General features: G+C 39.1%; 1 protein-coding gene across 1 annotated transcript in view; it reads right to left on the bottom strand.

The window, feature by feature from the left end:
• Window positions 1–308: 308 nt before the first annotated feature.
• The window catches only part of JAG1 (jagged canonical Notch ligand 1), a 36,514-nt gene continuing 23,990 nt past the window's right edge, over window positions 309–12,832 (bottom strand). Inside the window, exons 9-26 of the mRNA XM_032184633.1 lie at window positions 12,460–12,573; window positions 11,524–11,637; window positions 11,077–11,123; window positions 10,358–10,531; window positions 9,689–9,839; window positions 9,077–9,241; window positions 8,437–8,550; window positions 7,706–7,819; window positions 7,482–7,595; window positions 7,241–7,357; window positions 6,702–6,729; window positions 6,503–6,588; window positions 5,607–5,720; window positions 5,254–5,363; window positions 4,935–5,171; window positions 4,388–4,519; window positions 3,754–3,904; window positions 309–3,017 (exon numbers count right to left, since the gene is read on the bottom strand). Of these exons, the coding sequence (XP_032040524.1) occupies window positions 2,560–3,017; window positions 3,754–3,904; window positions 4,388–4,519; window positions 4,935–5,171; window positions 5,254–5,363; window positions 5,607–5,720; window positions 6,503–6,588; window positions 6,702–6,729; window positions 7,241–7,357; window positions 7,482–7,595; window positions 7,706–7,819; window positions 8,437–8,550; window positions 9,077–9,241; window positions 9,689–9,839; window positions 10,358–10,531; window positions 11,077–11,123; window positions 11,524–11,637; window positions 12,460–12,573 (2,540 nt within the window). The 3' untranslated portion in view covers window positions 309–2,559. The remainder of the gene's footprint in view (window positions 3,018–3,753; window positions 3,905–4,387; window positions 4,520–4,934; window positions 5,172–5,253; window positions 5,364–5,606; window positions 5,721–6,502; window positions 6,589–6,701; window positions 6,730–7,240; window positions 7,358–7,481; window positions 7,596–7,705; window positions 7,820–8,436; window positions 8,551–9,076; window positions 9,242–9,688; window positions 9,840–10,357; window positions 10,532–11,076; window positions 11,124–11,523; window positions 11,638–12,459; window positions 12,574–12,832) is intronic.

Here is a 12,832-nt window from a genome sequence, read left to right as displayed (position 1 = left end):
AAAAAATACTTGTGGGATTTGTTTGATTAGGTATTATTGAAGTGGTCAGATGAAGCTAATCTTGTTGACTTCCTGTTCAGCAAGCAGTAAACTAATGATTCTCCACTAAAGTTATGTGGCATGCAATTGTGAAGAATAAGAGCAGTACCCCTTTCAAGGTAGTGTGGCAACAAGTTAGAAATCTCATTTTAAAGTGGGCTTGAAATAAAAAGTAACACTAAAGAGATTTTTAACCATTTTCTTTAAGATGGCTGTAAGAACAGTACAGAACAATATGTCTTGCACTCAGATTATTTTCAAGTGTTCATATTACAGCAATCTTATAGTATCTATTTACTACAAACAAATGCGGAAGAAAAGGCCTGCGGCTTGCAGTAGAGTGGTTTAAATACAAGGAGGAACCCAACTCTGTTTTATATTATTTTCCAGCTAAGCTTGTTACATACTGTTAATTTTTTCCTTCAGCTTTAACAAAGCAAAGTTGCAGCTTCATCAGGAAAGCATGCTAAAATAAAGAGCAGGCTATCATACAGCTGGCCCATACTTCCACACCCAGTCCCTCTAAACTGGGAGGGACCGCATTAGTTAAACATTAAGCCATTTCAGAATATTTTAAGAGTTTAGTTTATGCTTCACAAAGCACTTTTTGCCCACTAGGAATCATCATAATCTATGGATCCTTTCCCGTCCAGGTCAGCAGTTTGTACCTTGCCTAGCTACTTAGATTTGGTTACTATCTGGTGGTAGCTCATTGGCCCATGCCAAATAAATAGTTGCACAATTCCAGTCGCATCATCACTGTCTCAAAAGTACATGGATGTACATTAGGCAAAAGACATTGAGAACAAGGGACAGGTTGCTTTCAAACTCCTTCAATTTGATTTTAAGCCAGCCAGAAACACAGTCATCTAGCAAGAAACCTGACTTCACCAAAACCAGTGGCAAGTCTTAGAAGCGCGGACCAACACTTGCCACTGTTTTTGCCCAACTGACTAGTTGGGAGTGCCTCCAGAGCTCAATAATCTCCACGCTGATTTATGTTTTCATACAAAAAATTTAATAAATATTACTTTTCAAGATTTATTGCCAGGAACAACACATCAAAGATGCATTTTCATATAACACTAATATCACAATACAAGGTATCTTCATGATCTCAGTGGTTAACCACTGAGATTACTATGTTTATAAGCCTTTTTGATCTTAAACATGTAATAGCACTTTGATTTCCTCACTTGTTAAGGCGGGCAGTGTAATCTATGGCAAACCTACACAGTGATCTTACTGGACATTCTACTGTTCAAGTATTCAACAACTAGCTTATTAGAATACTCCCTAAATGCAGTAGATTACAAAAAAAGTCAAATCTACAAGTGGTTCAGTATTACATATTCATGGTGAAAAAAATAATCAGAATTTACAAAATAAGATTGCTGTGTTTCCAACTTCACACGCTAATTTGATATTTTAATTACATGCAACCACTCACATTTCATCTACATAAAGTAATAGCTCAGTTTTGTTCCCTTAAACTGCTTCTTAGCAGATTATCTGCCTGTCACTCGTTTTCAAGTCTAAAGCAGCAAAAAATTTTTTCTCTAGTCTAATTATCTAAACTGCCTCAGTCAGTAATTACAAATAGTCTTAAAGTGATACTATGGAAGGTGTTTCAAACGTTTGACATTGTACAAAAACCAGCATCAAGGCATGAAAGCCCATCCTATTAAAAATAAACTATTTTAGAACACCTTAGTTTTGGCATATAGGCAACATGTAACAAGAAAATAAATTCAAAATAAAGAAGCCACGAGCTTACAATGCTATCAAAAACCTTCAACTCTAAACACATACATATAAATAAAAAGGAATGATATTTTAAGGCTCTTGATTATTAAGTTAATAAATCAAATATACACAGTGATTAATAAAAAAAGAATTATTTACATATCTATACAAACTTCTATTTTTGACACATTTTCCTCTTTAAATTCTTCATTTACCAGCAACTGCTGACAAGTTCCCCCCACCCCACCCCCAACAAAAATACAATAAAAAAATAAATAATAAACTTATTTTTGATAGTTGCTGTGGTTCCGAGCTGCAAAGGCACTTTCAAATACAGAACTAGTTGTACGTCACCATAAAACCAATATACAAAAAACTCAGATTCAATAAATATAAATAAAATGTATTATTCTAAAGAAACTGTATAAATTGGGACATCTGGCAGAAAAAAAAAATTAACACTAAAGAAGAGTAATAAGGCTATGTAATACCTTATGAAACATTTCCATGATGTATCAGCTACAGCTGAATTTACATTAGGGCACTTTTGACTAGTTTTGCATAGATGTGAAATGCAGCACTTGGTATTCCAGCCAACCACAGCAACTATCATTGCCAGTGTAAGCCAGCTTGTCAAAACTTAAATTAACACAGGGATTCTAAGTAAATAATAGCCTTAGACTCAAATATTACACAACAGTTTAAGAACTACAAGCTCTTGAGTGCCTTTATAATGATATTTAAAGGCCCTGCATGGCAGCACCCAACTGTCTGCTATACAATGTACTCCATTCTATTTAAACTTTGTGCACTTTCCAAGTCTCTGTTGTCTTGTTTATTTGTCCAGTTTGGGTGTTTTGTAGGTGTGCTGTTGGGTGGCTTTTCATCTCTGTCTACCAAAGTGTATGCTGGCTGCTTGGCAAATCGGGCCTTCTGCTGGTGTTTGTCCATGTCATCTTCCTCCACTTCTGAATTGTGCGTCCTTATTTTGGCGATTTTAGAGTTTTTGTTTTCATAGTCTTTAATTGGGACAGTATTTGCTCCGTGTTTCTCGATGGGGTTTTTTATCTGGTTCAGCTGCTCCCTTACGTTGTTGGTAGTGTTGTCATCAGATGCTGTGTGAGTATGGCTGCTCTGCTTTCTGCGTTTTCGAATACACCAATAAAAAACAGTTACCAGGCAACAGATCCAGGCTACTGTTAAGACTGAGCTCAGTAATGGCACCAAGAAATCTGGAAGAGATATGAGACCAGTTAACCCTGCTGCAAACAACGTGTTCCGGTCAAGGCTTTTCACAAAGAAGAGAAATCTCAGTTCTTAAGCCTTATTTATACATTGGGGTCCAGACAGTAATGTAAGGATAATCTCAGCTTTTTTAGAATACAGGGTGTTTAAAGGGAGTTTAGGATTCTGAGTAGTGACTGACAGCCCTCAATGGAAAAAGTCCTCCCCTCGCCGCAGAACCAGTCATTGCAGGCACTGCTGCACTGTCCTACCCTGGCTCTCCTGGCCTGGGGGCTATGCTCCCACTGAAGTCATTTCTCCATTTGTGGCTGGCCATAAGATACCTTTGCCTGCCTGGTGCTACAGGGGAACTAGTTGTGATGAATTAAATGTCAAGGTCAAAAGCATCCATCTGGACAGTGTCATCACCGGGTCAATACGTGGGAACTTTCAGAACCAGCTAGACTTCAGTTCCTTTCTTCTTGTTTCTCCATGGAGAGGGCTGTAGGCCTTTTATTAAGGAGTTAAGCCACTGTTCTAGAGCATTCACAGAACACTTTTTTTTAAATGTTATTTATAGTAAGATCCTGGTGCAAATACTCCTTGTTGTTCCCACTTAACAGGGCCAGCAGGCAGAGAAACTCAGAGTTGCTACAGATCTCAAAAGTAAGAAAAGCTTCACGTGCTTTGAAAGGCTATTCTAGTCATGAAGAGCATGAGTTCTTGGAGATGGGGGAAGCTTACCTGTTTTGTTTTTAACTGGTCGCCGTTGTACCCTGACTTCTGCGACTGCAGCAATTAGCGTGTTGTTTCCATCGCGCTTACTGACAAGGTCAATAATCTTATCTGTGATTTCTTTGATTGGGTTTTCATCTTCACCTATATCTTCAGCAGCCTAAATAAGAAGTCATACAATTAACACCAAATGCCAAATCAGATGTGTGGGTAATCTGCTATTTATAAACTTTCACAATCAGTTAAGCCTCTCAGTACTTTTCAGACTTAAAACAACTACCAAAAACAGAAACAAAACAAAAATCTCAGCCACAGGCAGAAACTCATATTGCAAAATTTCTGTCCTCATCCTTAAAACAAACAAAACAAAAAGCAGTGCTCAAGAGAGCATATTGGGAAGTGTTTTAGTCCCCTATTACAGTTGCTAACAGAGGGTAGCTTTCGGGTATGCACATGTAATCAGGATTTCTTCCCTGTTCTTAAAAGAGAACTGGGATAGAAACTGAACAGAAGTACTGACAAAGCCAGGAATTCAGAAGTACTGACAAAGCCAGGAATTACAACTTTTATGAAATCCACATGTTATACTTATATCCAAGCAATTAACTACTAAGACATTTAAACATATTCCAGGAATACTTACAATAGCAACATGTATTTCGTTGTTTGCCAAGTGTGAAGGCTCACAGGTAATATAGATAGAATATTCAACAGAAACATTCTTCAGAATATTCAGATTCCTTAATTCACTGCAAATGTGTTCTGTGGTAAGGCCCTGGAGGAGACAAAATGTTGTGTTTTTTTTTTTTAAAGTATACATGCACATGAACGCCTACAAAAATCATTTATATCTATACCTAAATATATACAATGATGTATGCATTTTATTATACACAAAAAAAATAAGATATACTGGCTTACATCAAAGCTGAAGAGAGTTTGCCCTAAAGTAACAGTTCAAGGGAAGGGGGTGAGGGTGTAAAATTCCCTCCAAACCAGCTTTTATTCTTCTCTGGACACAAAAACGTTTAGGGTAGAAATTTTTATTAAGCCTTCTATAACTTATGTTTTCTTTTTTAATGAAGGAGCATCAGCTTTTACTGTATTTTTAGCAGTCAAGTAAGTTGTTCCACACTAGGGAAACAAGCATTTGTGGGCCACAGCATACAGAGTTATGTTTGGCTACTTACTGGTGCCATCATTTCCTTATTAAAGGTAAAGGTGATGTTGGCACAGTTGTCCTGGTAGTAAGAATCAGGATTGCATTTAGTCTTCACAGGTTGTTGATTAGAAGGCCAGCATTCACCCACCGCAGCACAAGGATGAGTGAAACAGTGGTCTTCTTTAACAGGAACACAAGCGTGTCCAGATGGGCATTCGTTATGACCTTTGGCATGTATTACACAAGGTCGAGGACCACACCAAACCTAGAAGGGAATACATACTGATATAAGTAACCATTGGTTACAGAATTAAGACCGTATAACCCAAAACACAGCATAGTTGTACCTTAGAACAGGTGACTTTTCCATTCAAGCACTGACAGGTATTACAGTCATCATCCCACTTAGCCCCATCTGGCATTACTCGGACAGTGGTAATGCAAGGCCTTCCTGTAACTGAAGACATATTTAATAGAATTAAAAAGCTTGAGGAAAAAAAAAAAAGTGGAAAAAACCCTCTATATAAGTTCCTTTAAGCCCAGTGATAAGCTTGCTTCATCAATGAACATGATATTTGCTTTTAACCAACAATAACCTAGCACTCCTCCCACCCCCCATACAACCACAAAACCGTTCACATGCAATTAATTATACATGTCTTGCTACAAGCAATATAACCAGCTATGACATCTGAAATACCTTCTTGGCATCCTGGACCACTGCGACCTGGTGGGCAAATGCAACGGTAACCGTTAATTTCATCTATGCAAGTAGCCCCAAAGGCACAGGGTGAAGACTGGCATTCATTGATATCTATAGTGGGAAGGAAAAGGGGAAAAAAAGGAGTTACTCTATAATATACTTTTATTTCAACAGAAAAAAAACTTAAAGCTCCAGTAGGCAAATCCCTCTTATGTTTACTTTCTAGTGTCTACCCAGGGACAGATTCTTAGCAGCAACATCTTGCAGCAAATTCTTTGAAGTTTCTGCTGCATGGCACTAACGAAAATCAAAACCTGACCCCTACAGCTACTTAAGCTTTAAGGGCAAGGACACATTCCTTCTCACACAAAGATGGATTCTCTCCTTTGGCAGAATTCAGTTTTGTCCACCTACGCAATTCTTCAACTGACAGCAGTGGTAAACCCCTACCAGTTGTATTGCTACTACTGAACTTCTATTTCCATGGCTGTTACTTAAAAAAAGAATAGTATTAGTGTCCTCCTACCTGTAATTATTATTAAATTACAGGGAAGTACATACATCACCTCAGGGCTTGTAGGTAGATTATTAATTGACAAGGTTTTTGGCTAGCACACTTTCATGTCAAACACAAACATATTCTAACTGGGACAACCATCTTGAAGGGCATTTTGCCCACCAGAAGGCTTCAGCTGAATGGAATTCAACATTTCTTTCATTTTCAGTGTAATTCCTGCCCTTCCCTACGTCCTCTACTGATCTGGATATAAGTAGAGAAGACAAAGGACATCTATCATAAATCTGATCTACCACTTAACTCAATTAAGTTGATTGTCTTGCAACAAGATTTAAGCAACAGAAAAATCAAAGTAGAGAGTCACTGAAAGACTTACTGATCCTGCAGTCGGGACCTGCAAAGCCTGGGGCGCACTCACAGCGGTACCAGTTGTCTCCATCCACACAAGTGCCACTATTGTAACTATAAAGAAAAGTAATTATGTGCATTAAAAAAAACACTACAAGCAAATAGAATCTAGAACTTTCAGACAACAAAAAAAAGCAAAAGATGAAAGACAAACATATTAAACTTACCAAGGATGAGGACTGCAGTCATTTGTGTCTGCAAAGTGAAGATAAACAACGTTAAACATGCAGACTTTGGCTAATACAGCTCTACTGTCGGTAAAGAATGACTGAACTTCCCCTAATGCCCAAGTTACATGTAGCTCAACTTTAACAAAAATATGCTGAAATTCTCCACTAAATTGATTCCAGACTTCCACCACAAAATTTGTTAACTACATTGTGGAACACATGTACACAGGAAGAGATCGTTGTAAAAGAATCTAACAGTGGAAAAAAAAGTGGAAGCAGACTGAGCTGCTGGTAGAAAAAGAATGCAGGGAGAAAACAAGACAACATCTGTCTCCACTTAACTCATTTGCAACTTTCTCATGCCCAGGTCAAGGCTCTATCACATAAAGTCATTAAAAACAAAGATTCAGGTGATGCTAAAGCCTACATCAAACAAGCTTGCCCTTCTGTTTTCAATCTCGGCTCCAAGAGCGACAGGATGAGCTAATGTTCTCATCATGCAACACTCTGGAAAAGTTCAAGCAGAGATGACTTACTCTGAGTACACGTGGGTCCTTCCCAGCCCTCCTTGCAGACACAAGTGAAAGAATCTCCACTGACTACACAGGTACCTCCATTATGGCAGGGGTTTGGCAGGCAGCTGCTGTTCCTCGCTGTAACAGAAGTGAGATTTGCCATTAAGTTGTTAGAAAGCCCTCAAATCTGAGCCAAGAGGAAAAACTGAGGTCACAGATTCAGTGCTGCATCTGCTTCCTGGTGATTATGCAGGCTATTTACCTATATTACAAGTGGCTCCTTCCCATCCTGCAGGACACATGCACTTGAAAGTGTCCCCCTCATCATAACATGTTCCTCCATTATTGCACGTTGCTTCATCGCACTGGCTGTCACCTATGAAAAACCCAAACTATCCTTAATACCTGTGCTTTCTTAATACAATGCTTAAACTTGCTGCATTGTAACTGAGCACGCCTGTTATGTTGTGGAAGTGCTGAACTTACGGGAGTGGCACGTTTTTCCTTTCCACCCATTTTTACATTCACAGAAGAAATCATTGACCAAGTCTCGGCAAGTTCCTCCATTGTGGCAAGGGTTTTTACTGCAGTCATTAATATCTAGATATATTAAGGAGAGAAAAACAAGCTAAGCAGTGTTTACAGAATTGACAAACTCTTAATGCCTGAAAGGTGCCTGTTCTATCCCTAACTTTGGCTTGAGTTTCAGTCGTGGATTAAACACTTAGGTCAGTACATTAAAGCTTTAAGCACTGTCATAGACGTGAGGAACATTTCACCTTGTTCCTCCATTTTTTTTTCATTTTGTTTTAGTAAACAAGAAGTGAAAAGGTCTATTATGTAAACTATCCTATCAGTCAGAGGATAGGAGTTGAGTGCTTACTCCCCTTCCATCCTCAAGACTAGGAAACACAAACGTGACATATAGATATGCCCTTCCTAGAACAGTATATTCTACACTAAGGGTTTCTTACAGGAAGTTAAGGGTACAGCAAAAAAATTGAATGGTAGGAGAGCCAGGTTCTGCTCTGAGGGTGTTGTGGTAGTTTGGGTTTAGTTCTCATTCAAAAACATGTGACTCAGTGGAAAAAAGATGACACTGTCCTCTGCAGCCTTTGTAGGAAAGTTCATTGTTTGCTATTGTCTAAAAGACAGTATGGGCCATTCTTTGCTGATACATCTCTAAGAGTTCTTATTGCAAAGAATGGTTAACTTACTTGTTTCACAATACGTTCCTTCCCATCCATCACTACAAATACATTTGTAGGAGTTGATGCCATCAATACAAGTGCCACCATTTTTACAGGGGTTGCTCTCACAGTCATTAATATCTGCAACAGTTTGGAGGAAACGAGAAAAGAGAAAAAAACAACACACATCAAACTGGGAGTATAGCTACTGGAAATTATCTTCTCATTGAAGACTATTTGCTGCTACTCCCACTTCTCCTTTTGAGAGGAGGGGTAAGCAAGATAAAAGTTAATAAGAAAAAAACCTCAAAAACAATTCAGGGATGAAACAGTGAGCCCACCACTCAGCAATTTGCTATTAAAAAGTAAAAGTAAGAAAGCAGGAGTCCTTAAGATCCTTGTTAAACCCCACTATTAGATACCTCAGACCTTGTATACATAAGGTTTTTAAAAATATACAATTCAAGGCCAGAAGGTTCATTAGCGTGAACTTTCCCCAAGGCCTAGCAAATTCCGATCTGCCTCGCCCAACCAGGATATGAAAACTTAACACAGTTCCAAGGTTCAGTGTGTTAGAAGAAGAAAACCTTTAAGCAATCTGGGAGGAAAGGATGGAATAGTTTTCCAAGAACAGTACGGGAAAATAAAACGTCTTTTTAGCTCTTACTCTCATGACAGTAGGTGCCAGTGAATCCTTTGTTGCATTCACATGTAAATTTTCCACCTGCTTGGCTCTTGCATTTTCCATGAGGACCACAGACATTTGAAGAAATATAACGAACTCCTTCCGGTGTGCTGTTAGAAGCTACTGCCACTGTACAGCTGTCAATTACTGTAGAAAAAACAGAGACCTGAGCGAGGATTGCCCATTCTATCCGATTGCTTAAATTAATAGCAACATCTTTATTTCCAGTGATGGAAGTTTAAAAGACAGGCATATGCCTACAGCTTTACGGTAAAAACACAACACCAAGTATTTGTTCATAAAATAATCAGCGTCTTATCCAAAGTTAGCTGGACCACTTCCACAGCCAAGAATATATACAGTAAAGTGGCCTATTTAAAGCCTACGCTTTACATATATTTTAAAGAGCTGCTATTTACAAATAGTACTCATCTTTTCACACAAATAGAGGCATAAAACACAGGGCAAAATTCAGACTCTCTATACAAAATCTGCTCCACTCATTCCCCTACTGCAGCTGCGCTACAGCTTTGGCCAGGGGACAGGCAGAAACTGTTGTCTGTCATTCCCATTCACCTGCAAGGTAACACAAACCTTCACAAGGAGTTGTGCGGCAGTGATCTTTCAGGTGGGAGCAGTTTTTGCCTTCATAGTCTTCAGGGCAGTTACAGAAATAGTCCATAGCAAGATTGAAGCACTGGGCGCCGTTCTGGCAAGGATTTGGCTCACAATAATCTATGTCCAGCTGTAAGCAGTGCAGAAATAGGAAAGGGAAATAAAAATGGAAAAAAAAAAAAGAGGGGGGTAAGAAAGGGGAAAGGCTGAGTGAGACAGAAGTTTTATCATAGCTTTCCCTCACTACGACAAGCAGACATTGTGGAATCTGACCTTTTTATCTACTGCCTCAATGACTTGTTCATAACGCACAGAGTTTAGTTAGACTTGCAACTATTTCAACAGACAGCAGTCTTGATATTAAACAGCCCCTGAAAGTTAATAGTTAGCATGCAACAAAACCCGACATGCAAACACTTGCAGTCTGTTCAACAGAAAAAGAATCTTCAGCAGCCCATGAGAATTTTCTGTTGGTTTCTCCCCCACCCCCCAATATATACTAATCAGTCACTTTCTTGGCAGACTGACAATGATATCAAGCACAACTTATATTATGGTTCACTGGATGCAAGGTATTCAGTCTACAGATCCAAAGTGCTGGTAGAAACACCACTGGCTGAGGGCCTGCTTTTCACCCATGCTTCTTACCTGACAGAGGTTTCCTGAGAAACCAGCAGGACACAGACACTGGAATCCATTGATTTCATCCTGGCAGTGACCCCCATTCATGCAAGGGTTACTCGCACATTCATTGATGTCTTTCTCACAGTGATCTCCTGCATACCCAGGTGAACAGATGCACCGATAACCATTAACCAAGTCCTGGGAAGAAACAAGAAAGTTTAAAGTTAATTTTTTTTTCCTCTTTCCTTACATATTCTCATTAGAGAGGAGAAAAAAAAATGTCCAAAAACATGCTCCTACAATGTCTGATGCCAACATAAGAAACTAGCTCAAATTAAAACAAAGAAGGAATATTTAGGGGGAGTGTGTTGCAGAAAAAAATATACATCTATACACGTACACCAGCCAGTAATGGCTTACTGTCAGAATTCTGAGTAGGACATGTTAATCTACTTCTTAAAGCAGAATATCTATATTTACAACAGATAGTTTGTACAAGAAGCCCATTCACTGGTGACACTGGGAGTGAAAATGAGTACTTTATTGCAGTTATATTTTCTGCCTTTGCTATTCTACACATAGCCCTACATGCCCCAACGTGCCATAACCTCTCCCCTTAAAGCAAAGAAATTACAATTTATACCAGCTAATTGCTATTTTCCACACTGCTTGTGTTGAGACTCAAATATTTTAGTTACTGCTGCAAGTCTCCAGCAAGCCAAAATAAAACAAGAATGGCTTACCCGACAGGATCCTCCATTCTGACATTGTCCACGACAATCATTAATATCTGCAATAAAATTAGCGTAGTTAGAAAGCAAAAAAATTATTTACAGTAGATAGAGTTCAAGTTTCTTTAAAACTGCAGCTAGATAAACCTTTTGTCAAGTTTCCTGCATGCCTTCCTTGAGATAAGGTTATTATAATGGGTGGGAACCTTTCCCAATTCTTTTACTAGAAGTAGTGAAACTTCACATCATTGTTTTACTTGCTTTATCGGAATATAGCTATGTTATGGACTAATGAGTTTGATAAAATTGTGTATTTTCATTCCACACCAACTACTCCCTTTCTAAAAACATCAACTGCTGGGACTCTGCCTGATGTTTAAATGTGAGCTTAGAATTCAGTGGGGTATATACGTATACACACAATTAACCTGTAAGAAACCCGAGGATATAGACACTTACTTATATCACAGTTGTGGCCAGACCAGCCAGTAATGCAGTCACAATAGTAGCTGCCAATCAGGTTCCTGCAGGAGTTGGCATTGACACAGGGTTTGCCCTCACATTCATTCGCATCTGAAAAACAATGTGAATGGCCAAATGCAGGGCTTGTAGCGTAGGAGGAGAAGAAAAAAGTCTACAGTCTGTTTTCACAGCAATAATCAGCAGTTCATTCAGATCTAAAAAGAACTTGCAATATACAGCTCGGATTAGCGTGACTTGAACGAACAAAAGTCAATCATACATCAGCCTCTGAAGTCTCTTTCAATTTCTCTGCAATTAGAACATACAGGCTACGCTAATTATTTGATAATTACCCAGCCACTCATTAAGAGCAACTTCCCCCCACACACACACATCTCAGTCCAGCATTTTGAAGGAGGAGTGCTGCAGCCTGGTCATTGGGATTAGCGTGTTGTGTAAAGAATGCGGACAGCTCATTCTTCGTGAGATCATCCACATTTTGGAACCCAGCTGTGAACTCCTTGGCCTGGAGGAGTTGACATGGCTGAAGAGATACAGCAACTTTCTCACAGGCTGAAGAAACAAATACATGTGGGGGTGGGACTGGAAGGCACACGCATACACCCTCCCCACTTCAATACATTTATGATTTCAAGTATTTCTGTTAGGCTTAGTTAACTATTTCTTTCAGCATGCATCAAAAAGAACTTTAACAGGAAGAAGCCACTCTGTGCTTTGAGACTGTTCTAGGCCCTGGTCCTGCAAACATTGAAGTTTAGTTTTTCTACATTTCTTAGGCTTCGGAACTATAAACACGCCTGAAATAAAGTGCATGAGTACCCTTGCCTGCTGGACAATGAACCTTCCTGCATTTCCCCACCACTCCCGCCAGCACCTGGAGCAACACAGGATGAAGAAAAAAGGAGTTCTTACCTAGCTGGCATGTTTTGCCAGTCCACTGAGGTGGGCAAATACACTTAAATCCATCGACTAGATCTTGACAAGTTCCTCCATGACCACAGGGGTTTGGAGAACAATCATCAATATCTGTAATGCAGAACAAGGAGAAGCTTAGCTCTGTTACCAAACAGGCAAATGTCAGTAAATGATAAATGGTTGCTGCTACTAGGATTTGTCCTGAGGACAAGACAGACAACAGGACTTCTGCACAGAATTTCTAGGTCTACTCCAATTTTGGCAAAAAACTCCTTAAAAAAAAAAAAAAAAAAGAAAAAGAAATAAAAGTAATAGTATGACAGGGGAGTTCAAAGTACAATGGAAGAAACTTAACACCCCTGGCCTTTTG

Source organism: Aythya fuligula, chromosome 3 (genome assembly GCF_009819795.1).
Source record: "Aythya fuligula isolate bAytFul2 chromosome 3, bAytFul2.pri, whole genome shotgun sequence".
NCBI classification, from domain to species: domain Eukaryota; kingdom Metazoa; phylum Chordata; class Aves; order Anseriformes; family Anatidae; genus Aythya; species Aythya fuligula.
Note: the sequence above shows the minus strand (reverse complement) of the source record. Positions and strands in the feature narration are given on the sequence as shown.